At 41.4% G+C, this 20,086-nt stretch overlaps 1 protein-coding gene across 1 annotated transcript; it reads left to right on the forward strand.

The window, feature by feature from the left end:
* Positions 1–1,442: 1,442 nt before the first annotated feature.
* On the forward strand, positions 1,443–14,883 carry stx10 (syntaxin 10). Its single transcript, XM_085458457.1, has 9 exons — positions 1,443–1,528; positions 2,033–2,108; positions 2,955–3,048; positions 3,677–3,771; positions 6,093–6,155; positions 9,209–9,310; positions 10,674–10,780; positions 11,485–11,579; positions 12,185–14,883. Exons 1-9 carry the CDS (start codon positions 1,494–1,496, stop codon positions 12,259–12,261), a joined length of 744 nt encoding a protein of 247 aa, XP_085314583.1. The 5' UTR covers positions 1,443–1,493; the 3' UTR covers positions 12,262–14,883.
* Positions 14,884–20,086: the final 5,203 nt, after the last annotated feature.

A 20,086-nucleotide genomic window follows, 5' to 3' on the forward strand; every position in this document is an offset into this window, starting at 1 on the left:
CATGGTCTGCACTTTGTACTTGAATCAATCAAATAATATATACTATGTCCAGCTCCCATACCTGTTTTATCTACCTGTTTGTTTATAACTGTTTTATTCTTGTCCTTTGTGTTTATGCTTGTGACGAAGTCCCAGCAAATAGAGGCTCGGACAGCGCCTGCATAGCTGTTACTGAGCTGAGTTATATAACTACCATACCACCCCCAACTCTCCACCTCCCCTCCCCGTCTTTTTTACGTCTGTGCGCTACCAGTGACGTGCGCATGCGCTAGGTGTGAAGAGGATAGTGATGGGATTTCCGGCTCTTTTTAGAGAGCCGGCTCTTTCGGTTCGGCTCACTAAAAAGAGCCGGCTCTTTCGGCTCCGAACCGGCTCTTCAGGTTGTTTTGTTGCTTTAATTAATTTATTATTAACAATAATATAAAATTATGCACAAAAGGAATTACTAACGTAAAAAAAAGTGGTTTTATTTGTATATGTTTATATATAAATATATGCGGTGGCCCCTAGAGACAAAACACGTACAAACTCCAAAACACATTTCTAGCATGAACTGAACTTCCAAAGCAGAGCTACTAGATCACTTAAATTACACAATTGAAAGCATGTGTGTATTGTTTGTGTATTTATACACAGGCACTCATATATATTCAAATAATTTAAAAAAAAAGTTCATTTACCTGTTACTACCACACACCAAATCCGGTCGTTGGTACTTGCTGGCTTGTGTAGCCACTAGGTAACAAAAGCTCAACACTGCGCCCAGCATCCTGGAGCACTTCTGTTGTCTTTTGTACGTGTTTTGGAGTTTTTACGTGTTTTGGAGTTTGTACGTGTTTTTACGTGTTTTGGAGTTTGTACGTGCTTCAGAGTTCGTACGTGATTTGAGTTTGTATGTGCTTTGTCTGTAGGGGCCACTGTAAATATACTTTTATTTTTTCACTCCACATAAAATGTAATAAATAAATCATATAATACAAAAATCAACTATTCACATTTCAACTTTTAACTATTTAAATTTTCAGCTTTTTCCTTTTACAAATTTAAAGGGAAAACAACACAAAACACTGCAAACCACAACACAATTAAATATAAATTATAATATGAAAACAAAAAGAAGATGCATATTCTCTGTCATATGGACCTGCATGAATAAATTTTCTGAATCCTTTATCATCTGCAACCGAAAATAGTTGTGGATGATTACTATACCTTTCTAATGTGACGTTGTTGTCCCTGGCTCTCTTTCTCTTTCTCTCTCTCTCCCTCTGGCTCTGTTCCTGTGCTACTGAGTGTAACTACCGCCCCTCCCCCCTCTGCCCAGCGTAAAGCACAAGGCTCAGGTGCGAAGTGAAGCGGAAAAAAAGTGCGAGAGAGAGAGAGAGGGTGAGAGAAAGAAAAAAAAACCCCACATGACGGCTCGCGATAAGGAGCCGGCTCTAAGAGCCATTTCGTTCGCGAACGACCCATCACTAGAAGAGGAAGGAAACAACATGTCGATAGAAGACCCATTTTTCGTTGTGAAGGGGTGAGAAATGAAAACTAAATGAGACGTGAAAGCTCGCGTTGTTATAAACTAACTACAGCTTTTAGCGTGTTGAGTGTTAGTTACGCGGGGTTGTTGCTATTTTTCCCCTCAAAGCAAAGTTATATCAGAGAAGTTAGCCCAGCGGCTAGCTCTAGCTAGTTAGCATTAGTGCTACTGAAGCTGCGCAGAGGGGCGCAGTGAGTTTGGTTTTTTTTTTTATATAAGAGCGATGAACTCAGCACTCACTGAAATCCGTTTCTACCCACACCCCACTTGGCTGTCAGTGAAAACACGGGCCAGCTGTGGGACTGGCTGTGGTCAGGCACTTTAAAGTCGTTGCGAAGTTAGGAAGCATGGGAACTGGGGTTTGTTTTGGTTAACCGAGGGGCGTAGCTGCAGTGCTCAGTTCGGAAAACACCCCTGTACTTTAAATGATTAAAGGGCGAAGTCAACTGGCTATGATTTTCCGCGCTGATAATGTTCCTGTTGTGTGTTTTTGTTCAGGGAGGTGCAGAAGGCCCTGTCTCGAGCTCGGGGCCTGTTTGATAGATGGGAGGAGCTGTTGCAGGAGGGGACACAGGTGAGCCTCATGGGCTGACTCACGTGGTACAAACATGCTGCCAGGATGGCACACAACTTTTCAGGGTCATCAGGTGTTCATTATAGTTTTAAATATTGTAACTGGAAATAATCCCGTGTTTATCGAGCTATCATGGCATCTAATTCACTGCTGTTTGTGTGAGGTTTATTTTCTCGTGTTTTTAATAGGATGTGTATACTGCCCAAAGTTTTGCAGGGCCTTAAGGTATCTTGGACACTTAAATATTTCATAGGAATTAAGGGGAACTGGTATGCACATGTCCAATTTTTTTTTCCATAAATGTTTGGACAAGTATTGCATTAAAATAACCTTTAAACCCCTGCCCCCCCACTTTATTTCTGCGGAATAAAATTATTACTCATTCTTATTGATTCGACTATGAAAATGTTTTCTCTGTTTTTGTTTTTTAAAGTTTTTTCGAAGTATTAGTTTTATTTGTTTGTTTTTTAGCATTTTAACCCCCCTGTTATGTTGCGGATCAGATTGACCCAGAACAGAAGAGATGTCACACTTCAGAAAACAAAAAAAAATCAAAATTATAAAAGAATAATAATAATGGAATGCATTTATATAGCACTTTTCGGGGCGTCAAAGTGCTTTACAATTCCACTATTCATTCACTCTCACATTCACACACTGGTGGAGGCAGCTACAGTTGTAGCCACAGCTGCCCTGGAGCAGACTGACAGAAGCGAGGCTGCCATATCGCGCCATCGGCCCCTCTGGCCAAAAAGAAAATTGTAAAAAGAAAATTGTAAAATAATCAATGCCAGTGTTTCTGACACCTTTGGATGAGTAAATTTGCCCTGGGTCTGTTTGTTTCAGGTGAGTCGAGATGAACTAGACTGGAGCGCCAACGAACTGAGAAACTGTCTGAGGGCCATAGACTGGGACCTAGAGGACCTCAGTGAAACCATCAGTATCCTTGAAGCATGAACAAATGGCTTCCTAATGCCCCACAATGGCACTGTCATCATATGATGAGCAGTATTTTTAAAACAAACAGGTTCTTTGTGCACACTGTCTTCCTGTTTTCGTCCTGTTTAATCAGATTGGTCTCCTAAACTGGAACTATTTTAGTTACATAATAATTTACCATAGAAGTATTTGAAAAGTCGCTGTCAGCACTCAGGAACATATCAGGAAACACTGCTGATGGAAAAGAAGAGAAGGCAAGCTTTTATTAAATGCCTGAACTTCTTGTGGGGTTTTTGTCATCACTGATGGAGACGGATTAATAAGTGTGAAATGAATCCAGGGAGTCAAGAGGTTGTCAGAATACCTGAAATTTAATGCAATACCTGGTCAGCACCATAACACAAGTCCTTCTAGAAGCAGGTGTAATTGCACAGCAGTCATACCAAAACTGTCTCTAGACAGTGGTCACCTGAACATTCATGTATGAATCAGCCGCCACATCTGATTTTGGTGCTATCTTTGCATTTGTGAAATTCTCCACAAGGTTTGCGTTAAGTACCATGTATCACTCTTGTAAGAGATGTAGCACTGATTGAGCCGTTTTGTTGGTGGGTCCTTGACTGGTTCAGGCATCGTGGAGTCAAATCCAGGGAAGTTCAGACTGGGTGATAATGAACTTCAGGAGAGGAAAGATTTTGTGGAGCGAACCAGGAAGTCTGTCCAGGTAACTTCAACCTGAATTCATTTTTTTTCCTGTTTCCACACTCTTGTATATTCAGACATCAAGTCCTGTGGTCTTTTTTTTGTTGTTGTGTGCTCAATAAACATTTGTGAATGACATGAATAAAACATTGCAGATGACAAATTGTAGATGAAACAACATAGTTGTCCTCTTCTTAATTTATAGCAGAGCTATTTGATACGGTTGCTTTAAGTCTCAAAGGTGTACCTGATAAAGTGATATCTGCTTAAACATGATGATCTGGAGTTTTGTCAAAAGTCTCTCTGTATTTACCCTTGAATACAAAACATTTATTATCCAGCATGTTACACTGCTCACAAAAATGAAAGGAACACTTTAATCAGAGCACAGCATCAAGTCATTTAAACTTGTGGGATATTGATCTGGTCAGTTAAGTAGCAGCGGGGTTGTTAATCAGTTTCAGCTGCTTTGATGTTCATGAAGTTAACAACAGCTGCACTAGAGGGGCAACAATGAGACAACCCCCAAAACAGGACTGGAGGTGGAGGACGCTGAGATTTTTTAACGGTCAGTGTCATTACTGGAAGTATGAGGTGAGCCTGGACACTGCAGAGGTTGCACAGATAGTCCAGCTCCTCCAGGGTGGTACATTAATATGAGCCATTGCCAGATGTTCTGCTGTCTCCCAGCACAGTTTGACGAACATGGTGGAGACGTGGTGTCCAGGAAACAGGCAGTTACTCTAGGAGAGTTGGACAGGAATGTAGAAGGTCCGTAACACATTAGCAGAACCAATATCTGCTCCTTTGTGAAAGGGGGGACAGGACTATCACTGCCAGAGCTTCCAATGACCTCCAACAGGCTACTGGTGTGAATATCTCTGACCAAACAATCATGAGGGTGGCCTGGTGCAGGATGTGGTCTAGTGGGTCCTGTGCTCTCTGCCCAGCACTGTGGAGCCTGATTGGCATTTGCCTTAAAAGACCAGAACTGGCAACTCCACCACTGGCACCCTGTGCGTTTCACCCTGAGTACACGTGACAGACGTGAAAGAGTCTGGAGAAGCCAAGGAGAACATTACGCTGCCTGTAACGTCGTTCCGCATGATCTGTTTGCTGGTGGGTTAGTGATGGTTTGTCAGAACGTCTTTGAATTCAGCCCTTTGAAGGTTGATAATTTTTATTTCCATCAAACGATGGGGCGTCCTTTCATTCCTAACATGATACCCAGTATCAGTATAAACCCACATCCAGCAAGTTTTTTCTTGTTGAGATCTGATGTGTTTTAAATGTTCCTTTAATTTTTTTGAGCAATGTACTTCACTGTCCAAATTTTTGTAATTTCAGAGTTATTGTTCGCTCTTGCCTAAACATAAAGCCCTTATCTAAATGAAAATGAGAAACTAGATTTACCAGTATTTTCTTTGCTTTGATGACTCATAAGTTGTGCTCTAATCTTCTGCAACATATTTACACACAAACACAGTATGACTAACAAACACTTATTATTTTGAACACACTGAGTAATCATTCAGTGGGGTTTTCCAAAAACTCCTTGGCGTCAGGTGATCTAGGCCTTATCTCATAAATGGTTCAGAAGTCGTAGTACTCCCAGATCCATCAGAAGCCTTTTTCAAAAGAATATTTTTCATCTAGTATTATAATAATAATTAAAAACAAGCTATTCTTATTTGATTTTAATTAACAAGCTTTAGCTTATACCTACGCTGAGGGTATAATGTTTTATTTTGAAATCGGTTTCCAGTAGCTACAAGTGTTCTTGATGGAGCGCAGACAGCTGCTTCCCTGGAAGGCCTCCGCTGTGTCTTTGCAGCTCCAGTGTTACCAATAAAGTAGAGGCAAAGTCAAACATTAGTCAAAGCAGCAGCTCCCAAAGCCGAGCAACACTTATTTATTCATTTTCCCTGTTTCTATTGTAACCACATACACAGTTTATTTCTACCTGTCGACATATTTAACCGCGCTGCAGCTGTTGAGCTCCTGACTTTTAATGAATTTAAATCAGTGTCCAAGCTGTAGGCACAATGGAAAACATGAGTCAGTTTTTATTACGACTTAACGGCAAAGGTGGCATTCTTAAAATAGGCCTGGAGAACTGAGTCACCGGAGCCAAACAGAAGAGCTCCGCTGTGAAGGAACAAAAGACTTTCTGACATTTTGATTTGCCTGACAGCGATTCTGGAGCAGCACAGAAAATCTCATTAATGAACATGTCTGCACTGAGGCAGCTTTTAAAAGGATTTTTCTGCTGCTATTGGGACAAATTGTGAAATGAGAGGTGTAATTATTTGTGTTTTGCTTTTTGTGTGTGTGTCTGTATAGGACATGAAGGATCAGTTGTCCAGCCCTTCTGCTGTGGCTCAGGCAGAGAAGAAGAACAGACAGGTTGGTGAAGATGTAAACATAAAACAAAACACACACACTGTGTACACATAACATATATATATTAGGGGTGCAACGATACACAAAATTCACGGTTCGGTTCGGTTCGATACTTTGGTGTCACGGTTCGATATTTTTTCGATACAAAAAAATGTTCATGCCTTTTTAATTTGTCATTTATTAAAATTATAAATATATATTTTAACTCAAAAGTACAGTTTTTAAATTTAACCCTAACCCTTGTGCGTGTTTTTTATTTTGACAGCGAATTCGCACCTGCGGACCACTTATGTGCAGCCCTGGTTAATTAGCTCGTCATATTGCAGCCACAGAAATTCTTTTGTCCATGAAACCATAAAGCTGTACTTTCTTTTTGCCTTATAGTCTGATTTGTCATAACTTCTCCGTTTTGTGGTAAGCTTTTCTTTGGCTGTCACTTCTTCACCCTGACCTGTCTTATTTGGCTCAGCAGAACTAAAATATATATCCTGCTGCTTTTACACACGCACTCACATAAGCTCAGCGATTCTCTGCGCGATCAACCTCTCACATGTTTAAGCTGCGGGAGATTTCACTTGTCATGTTTGCATAGTAAGCTAACGATTAATAAGACGATGTCAGAGGAATTGGTGCACAAATTATCATCACTCACAGATCAGTGCTGTCGCTCTCTATACACAGTTCGCGCGATTGCAAAGTGAAAGCAAAAAACAAGCGCAAATTCAAACGCGACTTCAATATGTCACATATTGACAGTGGCTCACCGATGCCAATGACATAATTACCCAGCTACATTTCTGAAAGAATGCAAAAGCATTGACATATATTTTTCCTACAATAGCCCGACGGGCAGGGCAGAGATAGATTTTGGTAGCCCGACTGAAAAAATCGCTAGCTCCGGGACGTCGGGCTAGCGATATTGCGAGCCCTGTATCTGATTGAGGAATGACTCATCTTTGGAAAAGAGAGTTTATTACAGAGAAATGTCTCTTTCCAAAATAAAAGCTATACTATCCGCTTCTTCTGGGCTATATTCTCAGCAGCATAAGGAGACTCGTGTGCTAACAGCTGTCTAAATGACTCGGCTAAAGTTAGTAGCATGCTTGTTGTTTTGGTCTTTGCACTAGGATGATGTCGGCGTAAATGTGCAGTCATATTCGTTGTGTTCCCACTAGTGCTTTCAGGTTAATCTCGTTGAAATGACCTTAACGCCACAACACGGCAAATCTCCGTTAACGAGCTACCGCCGATCGCCCCGTGCGTGGGGCTAGACGACCAACATGTTAACGAGCTAACTGCGCTAACACACTAGTTCCCACCCATGTAATTGAGCATTGCATGGCACATCCAACATACTGTTTTACTTTAGTCCATGACTCGCTTACCTTCAGGGTCATACATCACATGAAAACCAAAATAATTCCAAACGCCAGATCTGAATGAGGGTGGGGGAGGTCCATGTTGCAAGGGGAGCTTAACTTCTGTCTTGCTAGCTTGCCCTGCGCTCTTCCTTCTGACTATGCTGTCTGTGTTGAGCGCTCAGTGGATCTGCGCTCGACAGTGCAGCCTAGGCGGAGTAGTCGAACGCAGATTCACTGAGCGCTCAACACAGACAGCATCGTCAGAAGGAAAGTTGATAAAATAAATTACAAATTTTGTATTGTTCGATACATATGCGTACCGAACCGAAAGCACTGTATCGAACGGTTCAATATCGATACGAATATCGTTGCACCCCTAATATATATATATCCACACTACTGGGTAAAATGCAATTTGAGGTACAGGGTCTGAATTGTGGAACTCCAAATTAGCGTACTTCTACATCTACACCATCTGTTTTCACCTGTCGTGCACAGGACCAGGTAAAAATCTGCTCCTGTAATCTGAGCTACACTTCCCTAGAAATATGACTAAGCTATTGTGATTGTCTGAATCCTACATTGCATTTCCGTTTACTTTCTCACCTCAGTTTTTACCCCTCAGCCGTAAAAGGCTGATGGGGTATTGTCACCCGCTGGGTGAGCAGGTGCTTGGCCCGAACTCCCAGGTTTGAGAATACAATAACTCGAGAATGAGGTGATGTAGGATTTTGAACTTCATGTCATAGGTGCAGCTACTAAAGATCTCAGATGAGTTTAAATCTCAGTGACCTGGACCTCAAGGTCTAAGGTCAACTTCTCCAAAAAATCTTTCGAACACACAAAATAAATTGTGAAAAATCTCACCTAGGATTTTTAAATTGATTTCATAGCTGTATTTACTAAAAGTTTGCACAATTTGTCTTTTTGGTAACATAAGACTGAAGTTTGTTACACTGATGTAAGGCGTCTGCTCTCTCAGTGTGTAAAAATGTTTTTTTCATTTTTCTGCTTCCTTCTTCTGGTCCTGCTGTTTTTTTTCTTACTGTTTTTCTTTCTACTCTATTAGTTTCTTAAACTTTGAAAACAGGATGAACAGGCACACACAGGAAACAAAATTTGCCAGTGTCCAAATATCACAAATGTGCTGGTTTTACATGTGTGCTAATTCTTTGAAGAAAGTAAGAAGGTTTCTATGAACCTGGTAGTAAATGAAGTCCACTGCTAACTTTGGCTGCTGGAGCTTCATATTTACTTTCAATAACCTTGTTTTATGAGAGAGAGGACCTGACCCTTCACTTCAGTTTATTATGTTCTTAATGCCCATTCATTCATCACGAGCCGCACCTTACATAACTCACAAACGAGCCTCGCTGTAGTTCACGTGGACACCGTTATCATGGAGGATTTCTTGTTTTTGTTCTATTGATGATAAGGCACGAGCTATATTAATGGAGCACAATGCTACTGCAAAAGTTGCTCTACATTAGCTGAGAAATCCTGACAGACAGATCAGTTTCCATCTGCCACAGAAAATGAATAACTGCACCATCTTGTGTTTTGAAAAGCTGTCAAACTCCTATTATTCCAACAATAATTCTCCTCTGGAAACTCCTACAGCACACAGACACACAAACATACACGTACACTCCCAATTTTCTGCAAAGGCTGAGTCTCGTGTCTGTGTTTGTCCAGGCTCTGCTGACTTCATCGGGCCAGGACAGGTCAACAGGATTGGAGGCTCATCTGGTGTCTGCAAACTCCAGATACATCCAGGAGCAGCAGGAGCAACAGCAGGTAAGAGACCAGCTGAAACTGAACAGATGTAGAGCCAAAAAAGAGGAAAGCAAAAGCCTCAGATGGGGGAAGCATGAGAAGAAATGAGAAGAAAAAAGGGAAGGGACTAAAGGAGATATTGTTGTGTGACAAATGATTACATGTAAAACGAGGATTCATGAAAAGTCCCATCGGAATATTTTGTTTGTTTGTCATGTGATAGATGACAGAAAAGCTTTAATCAAAGGATCACACAGAAGGAGTGAAAGATAAGCTCGTCAGTGAAGGATTGCTGCTGCAGCGTAGCAGTGAGGTGAAGGAGACGTGCTGCAAAGTATCACACTGTGAGTGAAGTGAAAGACAGTATGAGCTGTGGGTTTCTACTTCCTGCGGTGTGCGCTGATATTGGTGATGAAAGTGTGTGATCACACATCCTGTGTCAAGTTGTGGTATTTAGTAAGAAATAGTGTTTCTTCATGTCTTTTTTTTTTAATGAAAGAAAAGTTTGACCTTTTGTTTCATTACCTCAGCAAGGATGTGGTCTCCTCTGCGTTGACATCACTGCGGGGGGTTTGTAGCAGTGTATGATTTGATTCAATGAAATGATTTAGTGGAACTTTTTTTTTCTTTAAACGGTTAGTGTAGAGATTCTGAAAAGAAGCACCCTCGATACAAACTGTTCACTGAGACACAAAAAACATATTTGTTTTTTAAAGGTTCAGATTTACCAAGCAGGGAAATAGAATTTCAATAATTCCCAATACTGTAATTCTGTACCAAGAGTGGGTCAGAAGCAGTGAGTGACTGAGGCTGAACCAGTGTGTGTGTGTTGGTTTTAAACTGGTATTTCTGTATGGAAACAGCAATGACATCCAGACCAAAGAGAGGCAGCGGAAAAGAATCAGTCAGTTCTGACACAAGAGTGAATCTTTGGGGGGGGGGCTGCATCTTGGAGGTTGGGGCAGTTGTTCTCTCAATGAGAGCTCATATGTCCAAAGACATTCATTTAAATGTGGTATAGAACGGAAAATACAATACACGAAAGAAAAAAATAGTAATGATTTGTGATGTTTCAGAGCTCTGTGTTCTCGCTGCAGGTGGAAAACGTGCAAATGGAGGTTCTTCTTTCTCTCTGCAATTTTCATTCCTCAGAAATGTGATTTAAAAGAGAGCAAACTATAAAAAGTAACTAAACTTTACCGGGAACACATTCACGGCCTGTATGTCTTTCTTGTGTCCCCACAAGTGTTGGCGTCTACATCTAAGGGTGAAGATCTTTAGGCTAGGATTAGGTTCAGGTTAGTTGAAGGATTATGGAAAACCTTCAGTAAAGAGATGTAAGTCTGTCCTTTGAAGTGATGGGTGCGTGTATGTGTGTGTGTAGTTGATCATGCAGGAGCAGGATGAGCAGCTGGAGTTGGTGTCGGGCAGTATCAGAGTCCTCAAAGACATGTCTGGACGGATCGGAGACGAGCTCGATGAGCAGGCCGTGTGAGTACACATGCACACCTTTGAGAGCTTTTCCTCAGTTGGCTGAGAAAACACAATAACACATAAAGGTGTGTCCCAGTCATCATATGCTCTTTTTTTTAGATGCCTATAAAAAATGTCACATGTGTGACCGCTGAGTTAGGACTGAATACTGAATGCATTCGTAGCCCCACAGTGTTTACATCCATGTTAAGCAGCACTTCAGGATTGTGGGTTTTGAACACACACACACAAACACCTGACAGTCTAAACCAGGTTCAGGTTTTTGTTTGATGTACTTGATCTAAATCCTGACTGGATTACAGGCTCGGGTGTGTCCAACATCACCGAAAAGCACCTCTTCCACTAAACTTTTTACAGCTTTGTCCATTTATATAATAATGTCCTATCAAAAGCCTGCTGTAACTCGCTGTAATGAATCCAAATGTTTAAAACAAATCGCCAAAATTTGTTGAAACTACAAATGTCTTGAGCCGCAGTCCAGTTTGATCAAGACCAAGGTCAAATCTTTTGGTCTTGATCTTTCTCAAAAGCCTGTCGTTTTGCCTCAAATTAAGATGATATGCCTTTTAATCGCAAAGGCAACTTTTCATTGATCCTCTTATAATCTCGTCCACATCCCTGCAACAGCCAGGCCTTTGTGAGGTCACAATGTGCAGATGCTGATGTTAAAGTTCTCGCGGTATCGCTCGTTTTGTTTTTAGGATGTTGGGGGATTTTGGAGATGAGATGGACCAGACATCGTCCCGCATGGACTCTGTGCTGAAGAAGCTGGAGAAAGTGTCTCACATGACCAGCAGTGAGTTTACACACAAGCAGTTATATTTTCTACATTCACAGAAAATTTACCTTCAATTAATTTAGTTAAAGTGACACTGCCTGATTTATGAATTAAATCAGTCAGTGCGGGCTGTGAGAAGTGCATTTTAACTGTGACTCTGTAGACCCTGAAACATTGCTCTCAAAGTTTAGCCTATCTGCTAGTTCCAGTTTCTGCAATGCTGTTTAGCGTTGAGTGTTTCTCATTCATTTCATCTCCCCTGTTCTGTCTGTTATAGCAGACAAAACTGTGAGGAACACAGCTTGTGTCAAAAAGAGTGACAGCAACCACAGCAGTGTGTAAAAACAGAAATGAAATGAAGAAACAGGAAAGGGAAGCGCTAAAAGGCCAAAACATTTCCTGTGTGACCCTCAGTATTATGCTGGGTACTTGAATCAGCTCTCAATCATCAGTCGTAGCCCAATCAGACACAAAGCTAGTTGGAAAAAGAAAATAAGCTTGACAAAAACTTGAGTTCCTTCCAAAAAAGAGCGGTGTGTTTACTGTAATATTTTATGCTGCCTAAGGTCGTTTTAAGCTCTGCGACACTGTAGCGCAATGATGTCCTGTGCTGTGTCCATCAGGTCGGAGACAGTGGTGTGCCATCGGTGTCCTGGTCGCCATCCTAATCGTGGTCCTCATCCTCTTCTTTGCACTCTGACATAAGCAGTCTATGACCTCTCGACCCCGTTCACAGACTCCTCCCTGTCTGGATGGCTGGACGGTTACAGAGCCCCTCCCATCACTCCCTTTCTTTGTGCTGAGGGGAAGCTGGTGATCTGCAGGCTATAGTGAGGATGGATCCTCCACTCCACTTCAGCCATTCTAGTGGAAAGGGTGCTGCTGGTCTCTCAGCAGCACAGTTTAGCACGGGGAGGGGGGGGACCCTGGTGGTATTATGTCTTTTATTTTGATGCATTTTGGTTATCATTGGAGTTAGAGGGACTCGGGGAGGACCGCTCCTGTTGGGTTAAAATCACAAACCTGCTAAAGTTCGCTTCGTTTTAAGCCAACAGCAGTAGCATGGGGGAGGATTTTCAGTGTTGCCTTAAATCTATTTTTATACCATGTTGAAATGTGCAGTTTGTTTGTGTGCCTAGATGTAAATCATGCTGGGAGCTTACTCCTTGCTAGCAGTAATCAGCATCGGGCAGGTGTGCAGGTTTTCCCTCCACTGATGAAGAGTTTAGTAAAAAGTGCTGCTGAGCTGTGTGTGTGTGTGTGGGGGGGGGGATCTTATGGATCCTGGTTTTGCCTGTCAGATTCATTCCGAGTCTCTTTTACTCAGCAGACATAAATGATTCATTTCCTGCTCTGATAGTGATCTGCCACAGAGAGGCAAAGGCCACCTTCCTTCGCACCCCCGCAGACATTTGAGCACACGATTGGCTAAGGCTTTGTTACCCTCACTGGTTGAAGAGAGAAAACCTTGGCTTCAAGCGAATGGCTCTGCCTCTCTTTTTTTTATTGAAAAGCTTCAGCTAATGAGCAGAGGAATAGTTGCTGGGCAGGATGTCCCCACACAGCCTAGATTTAGGCTTAGAGCTCCCTCTGCTGGAGCCTGAGGCTCATTTCTATTCTTTTGTGTCACGTCAGGCAGTACTACCCACACTGAGGTGTGTTGCAGCACTGTGTAAATGCTTTGACTTGCTTTTTGTGTGTAAATGGAAATTATTCTTGTACAAAGCATCTGATTTTTAATCCTGTGTGATCCAGATATCTTCACTCAAGCTTTAATCACCCAGTTAGAGAAAATGAACTCTTTGTTTTGTAGGTCAGAGGTCAGGTGCCTTTGCCTGTTGCAGGAGTGGGTAAGGCTGAAAGCACCTTTACTGCCAGAGCTTTGTGTAAGTTAATGTGAGCTCTTGTCCCAGCTTCAGAAGGGCAAGTAGCTCAAAAACCGGGAAACGTGTCAGTCTGAAACAACACGGAGGCGCATGAATGTAAAGGCACATGAAGGGTTTTGAACAGAGAGCTTCCTTTTACTGTTTCACTTAAACCTGGGAATTGTTTTTACATGATTATAATGTAACGGCACATCAGACAGGTGCTTGACAGGTTTCATGTAGTGATGGTGCTGAATTGATTGCAAAGCTGATTGTGCAATTACAGCACTGGTCATTGTTAACTAATCTGATCTGTGCAAATTGAAGTATTAGATGATCACTCCCACCGATCCTGGTTTTTAAAGCTGGGTTAGATGATATGGTTTTGGTTCATTACTCCAAAATAACTGTACAGCGTATTATAACTTGCAGGTAGTCAGAGAAGAGACTGGACCCGTGCACGTCCTGTAGTTGTGTTTTGTGCCATCAGGACACACGGGGGTAAGGAAGTGGGGAAAGGGACAGGAGGAATGAAATCTGTGTGGAAGTGGAATGTGGTGGACTTCTGTGAGATTACTGGATTTAAGCAGGGGACTTGGAAGAAAAGGGTGTGAGTCCTGTGGGAAGCCTCAACTCAATGTTGTCTTGTTTTTAACCCAAATGAAGCGCACACACCCGTGTGCCTCTCGTGGGAGGGGCTTTTGCCCAATGCAGCTTTAATGGTACTAGCAGTAGATTATTTCAGATTATAATAACTGCAGTTAACATCAGTGCTGAACTCCATCTAGCACACATTTACACTAATCAGCCACAATATGAGGACCCCCTCCCTAATATCACATAGACCCCCTTGTGCTGTCAAATCAGCTCTGATTCATCGTGGCATGGACAACGGGAGTCTGGGGGATTAGGATCTGGGGAGATTGAGCTTTTTGTTGCCCTCTCAGAGTATCAAAAGGTGGATGGCACGAGTTAAAATATCAGCCACACGAGCAGCATGGCTAAAGGTTTAAACACGATTACGTCAGTGGTTTTTACTAACCTTTGGTTCAAAACTGCTAATGAAAGTAAATATTCAAAGTGCCAAAGGTCACATTTGTATTTATTCTGTGTGAATGACCAGCTATTACAACGAGTACGTTTTGGATTTTTGGATGTAAATGTGTAAAATACAGTACTGGTAGCCATCGTGTCCTCTTTTTCACACATGATGTTTGAGTATGTCATTGTGTTTTTACTGCCTCTGCTAAAAAGAAAAAAAGGGCAACATTGGTGACAAAGTGTAAACTTTTCCTGTCATATACACTATATACCGTATGAAGAACAAGTGAAGGGAAAAAGCAAACTGCATAAAGTGAATCACACAATTGTTCTGTTACTGGCATCCAGAGATTTTTTTTTAAAATTGCTGATTGTGGTTATAAGTTTCATTAAACTTGAAATGACCGAATAACGTCCTGAGTGTTTATCTTCTTTGAGGTGCTCGCTCGGCGTCTCGGCTGTGTGTTTCGAGGATGGCAGTTTGGCTTCCCTCTTGTGATTTGTTCCTCTGATAAATGCTTTCACTGGATTGCAGATGTTTGAGTTTTAATTGAGAAGCACTTTGCAAAATGGAAACATCCCTGCGTGTTATTCTGAGAGCCACACGGCAATCATTATGTAAAATTACATTTACTTTAACTGCGAGGAGCGCGCTGCTACTCCCCGGAGGCTCTGTGAACTGCACACATCTCTTAAAATAACCAGACGGCAGTCGGGAGACCGACACGTTCGTGCGTGTTTCAGACATCCTGTGAAACTGGGAGAGGAGCTGATGGGTTTTATTAGTCAAGCCGAAGCTGCTCAAACTGAGCACATTTTTCTGTGACAAATGCTAAGCCACCTTTCAAGATGGTGTTATTTATCAATTGGGAGAACTTACATTTTAAAAAAAAAAACACACAGGAAATGGGACACTTCAATGTTAGGGAGAAAAATATTGTGCCTGTTCTTTCCACTGTAAGAAGTGCATGTCCATCTCATGTGTATAAGTGCAGCTCCAGATGCTTTTCCACCAGCCTGCAATATTAAACATACAATAGCACTTGCTATTTATCATTGTATTTCCATGACAACGAGTAATAAAAAGCATTGCCCCTCATGTTTGTGTATTTCGGGGGGTGCAGCTGCTTACCTGTGCACACAAAGGCCTCCTCCCACTTCAGATGCATCCTGGGGCAGTTGCTGCTCAGATTGTTTATTTGAATTCATGTTTATTTTCAAAAGGCTGCCTAAACTTGGCTAAGAAATAAGGAGGAAAAGCCCTATGTTCATAAAATGTGTGCAAACAACTGAATTTTGTTGGAGAATAAGGTGTGGAGCATTTCTGTGGCGTAATGAGTTTAGTTTAGGGTTTATTTAAGACGTGTGGTAATAAAGTTGACCCCTTGGACTGCGTTCAAACCTCCACCCCGCAACTTGAATTTCATTTTCAGACGAGTACAGCGAAGGCCAGAAAACCTATGTCTGTCCAGTGTGCTCCATGCCTGCTCAACTAAATGCAGCTAAAGCGAATTGCATCGACTCTTCCCCTTCAGAGGCCTCACAGTGTTACACAACACCTCTGTGACAGTTTTAATTTAGCCACTGGACAAGTGTGTGGATCTGCTGAGGGATAGAACAGCTGTGAAGGCTGTGTTCTCTGAAGAAAGAAGTGGTTTGCACATCTGTGGGCACACATCACACATCAAAGAGTGCAGATAAACTCAGTTATTTTTCCTCCTCCCTCAGTTGACCACAGGGGGGCGCCATAGGCAGTCACATGATTGTGTGTTTTATTTGCCCGCTGCTTAAAAGTTCAGTGTAAAACTGACTTCATTAGCAGCTTTGGGAAAATAAATTATTGAATGTTTCACTACCCAATGGCAGCACATCTTCTGCTGTGTCTGGGAAACTATTTATTCATTTCAGTTTCATTTAAAGACCACACTAAGAAGTAAAACACAGCAGAAAAACAGTAAATAATCATGGATGTTGACCTCTGGTAGAGCAAGTTGTGATGTCATAAACTGTAGGTTTTACATCTGCATCTTGTTACTGTCGCTGTTACCATGCCCAGACTAGCATTTAGTTCAAAACGACCACTTTTACAGATGCACTCTCTCACATTATCTAGCACAATTGTTTGCTGAGTCTCTCACAAAACCCAGTACTCACATCATATTACTAATAAGTATTTACTTGATGGAGCATATTTCTGTTAGTTCACTACCTAAGACTCCAAGCTTCTGCTTTTATTTCTTATTTCTAGCCAAATGTAACCTCTTGAGCTGAGTGCAGATTTCTGTCTGCAGTTCCTCTCATGACCACTTGAGGCTCCCCAGTGACACCCATTATTAACTTAAAGTTTACATCCTGGTACAAAAAAAAAAGGTTTTAGTCTCTAAAGCTAATTTCAAATCTCATTTTATGAGTAAAAGATGAGGTTTTTATTTGTATGATGTGAATATGATAAACATGGGACCTGGATATACAGTAGTGGTCACACTGAATGAGGTCACATGTTTTTAAAGTAACCACCTTTTCAGATGGTGATGCATTTTGGACAAAAGTAAATCGCAGCAAATAAAGACACAACGCCGCTGTAAGGTCAGTCCTGTTTGTTACAAACCTTTTATTAAGATATTCAGATTTCTTCCTCATTTTTAATCAGTCTGGTTTCTTTTTCTCTTTACAGTAGTTAATGTGCAATTATCTTTATTACTGGGTCACAGTTAGGAATTCACAAAGTTATTGGCACTTGGAACACATGAGGGAAACACTGGCATGTACAAGGAGAGCAGGGTGGGGGGTGGGGGCTGATTCGAGGGAGCATCTGGGCAATCATCTGTATGGAGTTCAGGGGGAAGAGGGGGCAGGGCTTGGGTAAAGGTCTGTGGGGAGAGGTGTGTGTGTGGTGGGGTGAGGTTGGGTATTTTTCTTTGACATCAGTAGATGCTACTGCATTGTTTTTGTTATTTTTATATATTTATATATATTTTTTAAACTTCCAAAAGCTGTCATTTCACTTTTCCTTTTTTTTCTGGGCTATGAAGAATAATAAAGAATAATACCTCATGCTGCGAGTGCACATCTAACAATCAAACTTTGATAGTGCTTCTATGTCATAATGTACAGTTTATATATTTATATATTTATAGTGGAAGAAAAAAAAGGAGAAAAGAAAGATCTGCAGACTGTTTTCACCCAACAACACCAGAGACAAGAAATAAAACTTAAAAACAAAAAAAAGTCATTCACGGTTGCTATGATCATATGTAAGCCCCGCCCCCGTTTCTGAAGCATGATTCTGAGGTAAGACTGTGTTGACATGGACTCCCAGCTTGTGTCCCGTTTCTGTAAAAACCCTGCACTGTATGCATTCAAATGGCCCGAGAGCGCTCTGCTGAGGCTCCTGGGTTTGTTCCTGAAAAACAAAAAAAGTATGTACCTGCTTTGTAACGGCAGCCACAGCAGTTCAGAAGCTGCTCGCAGCACTGAGATATCTGTGGGGATTAAGGTCTGCTATGGCTGAGAGCTCCCGAGGTAAACTGGTACTTTTTCTTTTTTTTTCTTTTTTTTTTGAAAAACTGCATCAGCGACACGAAGACGCACACACGCACACGTGTCCTGCAGCACCTCCAGAGAGTGTGCGGGTGCGAGCTTCGGCATCTCAGAGGTTTGCCTGTTTTGTATTCATGTATACATATACAGTATATATATAGATATTTATGCATCTGTGAGCATGTGTGTTGTCTCTGGTGTGTGGGGATTTGGGGAAAGAGAAGAGTAAATGTTTCTGATAGACGACTACAGACCAGCAGACAGCAGGAAAAAGACTCGCGCAGCTCAAGGACCGTATCGGAGGTCGGGAGAAGGGGTGAGAGAGGTCAGGTCCGCTACGCCGAGGAAGAAGTGGAGGAAAGCTGGCTGAGCAGAGGGATGGAAGGCGAGACACAAACCAAGAGGCTTCACTTCAGGATTACAATCTTGTATAGTCTTGCGTCCACTTCCTGTTCACTATTCTCAAGTTTAGCCCGTTTTTAACCACACAACAAAAGTGTCGACAGTCTCAGCAGGGCCCCTACACAGGAAAAATCCACCCTCGATTTCTACAACTTCGACTTGTCAAGTGTTCAGACATCCTCTGTCTTTTGGGGGTGTTTTGGCCTTTTGTCCATCAGTTTTTGTTTTCCTTTCTGGAATATGTTATGGCTTTGTACTTTGGTTTTGTGAGTCTATAATCCATACAGTTTAAAAAGAAAACTTTGCTCTTCAGCATTAAACCTGCACTAGTGCAAATTTGTTCAAATAGTGACAAACCATCAGAGAATTATCTCCCTGCTGGGAAGTAACTTATTTAATACTCTACTTTTAAACTATTTAGCTTCTATTTTGTATTCTTGCACCACAAAACACTTCTTCACATTTACACTAACAGGTGCACTCAAAACTGAAAATGAGTAGAGACACCAAACATTTGGTAGCCAAGCGGAGGATATGTTGTTAGCACAGATAATGATGCTACGGCTAGCTAGCTAGCTAGCTTTTTCCCCATGAGCATTAACATTTAACGTTAACATCGCATGTGCAATGTTAATGCCCTGTTTGGTATTTATGTGTTAAATAGTCCTGACTGTAAAAGAATTTGGTTGTTAGCATCATTAGTGCAGATACTGACAATTGTGCTAGCTAGCTAAACAGTACTTTTTTTACTTTAATGCATTAATGACTGTTAAATTGTTACAGTGACTGTAAAATAATATCATTTTTCAGCATTTCAACTATTTTTAAATAACTTTTTAAAAATATTCGACATATCATGGCAGGTGCAGTGAAACACTGGAATCATCATTTTTGCTCACAGCCCAGACACAGGCTTCGTTTAGCAGTTATAAAGCCAAAATTTTCAAACAGTAGACCAAAACCAAAGCTAAGAAAGTTGGCACAAGGGAGGATTTTTCCTTTCGTATTTTGACCGCACATTAAAAATTTGTTGAACAAAAAGTGAATACAAGTGTCAAAAAGATAATACAGTGTCCATGCATCAGATAAACTGGATGGAATTTTTAGCCCAAAAAGACACTCGAGTACATCTGAAAAAAATCACTTTCTTAAAAAGTTCTTAATAATTTGAATACATATAATTGGTTTTACTTTCAAGCTCAAAACTCTCGATTGACCCTGAACCAGTAAACCATCAAATTCTTATTGTACGATCGTTCCTCTATTGGTGATTTCTTTTGTTCATTTCCACTTCCATATACGTGTAGGAACCCTGTTTGAATCAGCAAGACCAGACTTCACCCTTTGTTGGTAACCCTCACCCAACTCCCACCCACCCACCTACCTACCCGCCTGCGTTCAATTGCAATCCATTCCCACATGGGTGAAGGATGATCATCATTTTTACACTTTACAAGAGAAAATAAACATACAAAATAAAAAGGGAAGTACAAAAATGTAAAAACAATTCAAATAAGCCCCCCCAACCCACCCCAAAAAACAAAAAACAAAACAAAACTCACATTACATCTACAATTGTCAACCTTACATCAACAAACGTTCCTCTTCTGATGCCGACATCCAAACCACAGACAGGAAGTGACACGGTGAGTGTGCTCGGAAAGGTGCAGAGGGCTT

Source organism: Copadichromis virginalis, linkage group LG6 (assembly GCF_057382275.1).
Source record: "Copadichromis virginalis isolate Kocher_CV1m ecotype Utaka linkage group LG6, C_Virginalis_male_GT1.1, whole genome shotgun sequence".
In the NCBI taxonomy this organism is placed as follows: domain Eukaryota; kingdom Metazoa; phylum Chordata; class Actinopteri; order Cichliformes; family Cichlidae; genus Copadichromis; species Copadichromis virginalis.

Coding starts and splice junctions, on each gene's coding strand:
- stx10 (XM_085458457.1), top strand. CDS start 1,494: ATGTCGATAGAAGACCCATTTTTCGTTGTGAAGGG. Junction 1,529..2,032: donor CCATTTTTCGTTGTGAAGGG/GTGAGAAATGAA, acceptor GTTTTTGTTCAG/GGAGGTGCAGAAGGCCCTGT. Junction 2,109..2,954: donor TGTTGCAGGAGGGGACACAG/GTGAGCCTCATG, acceptor TGTTTGTTTCAG/GTGAGTCGAGATGAACTAGA.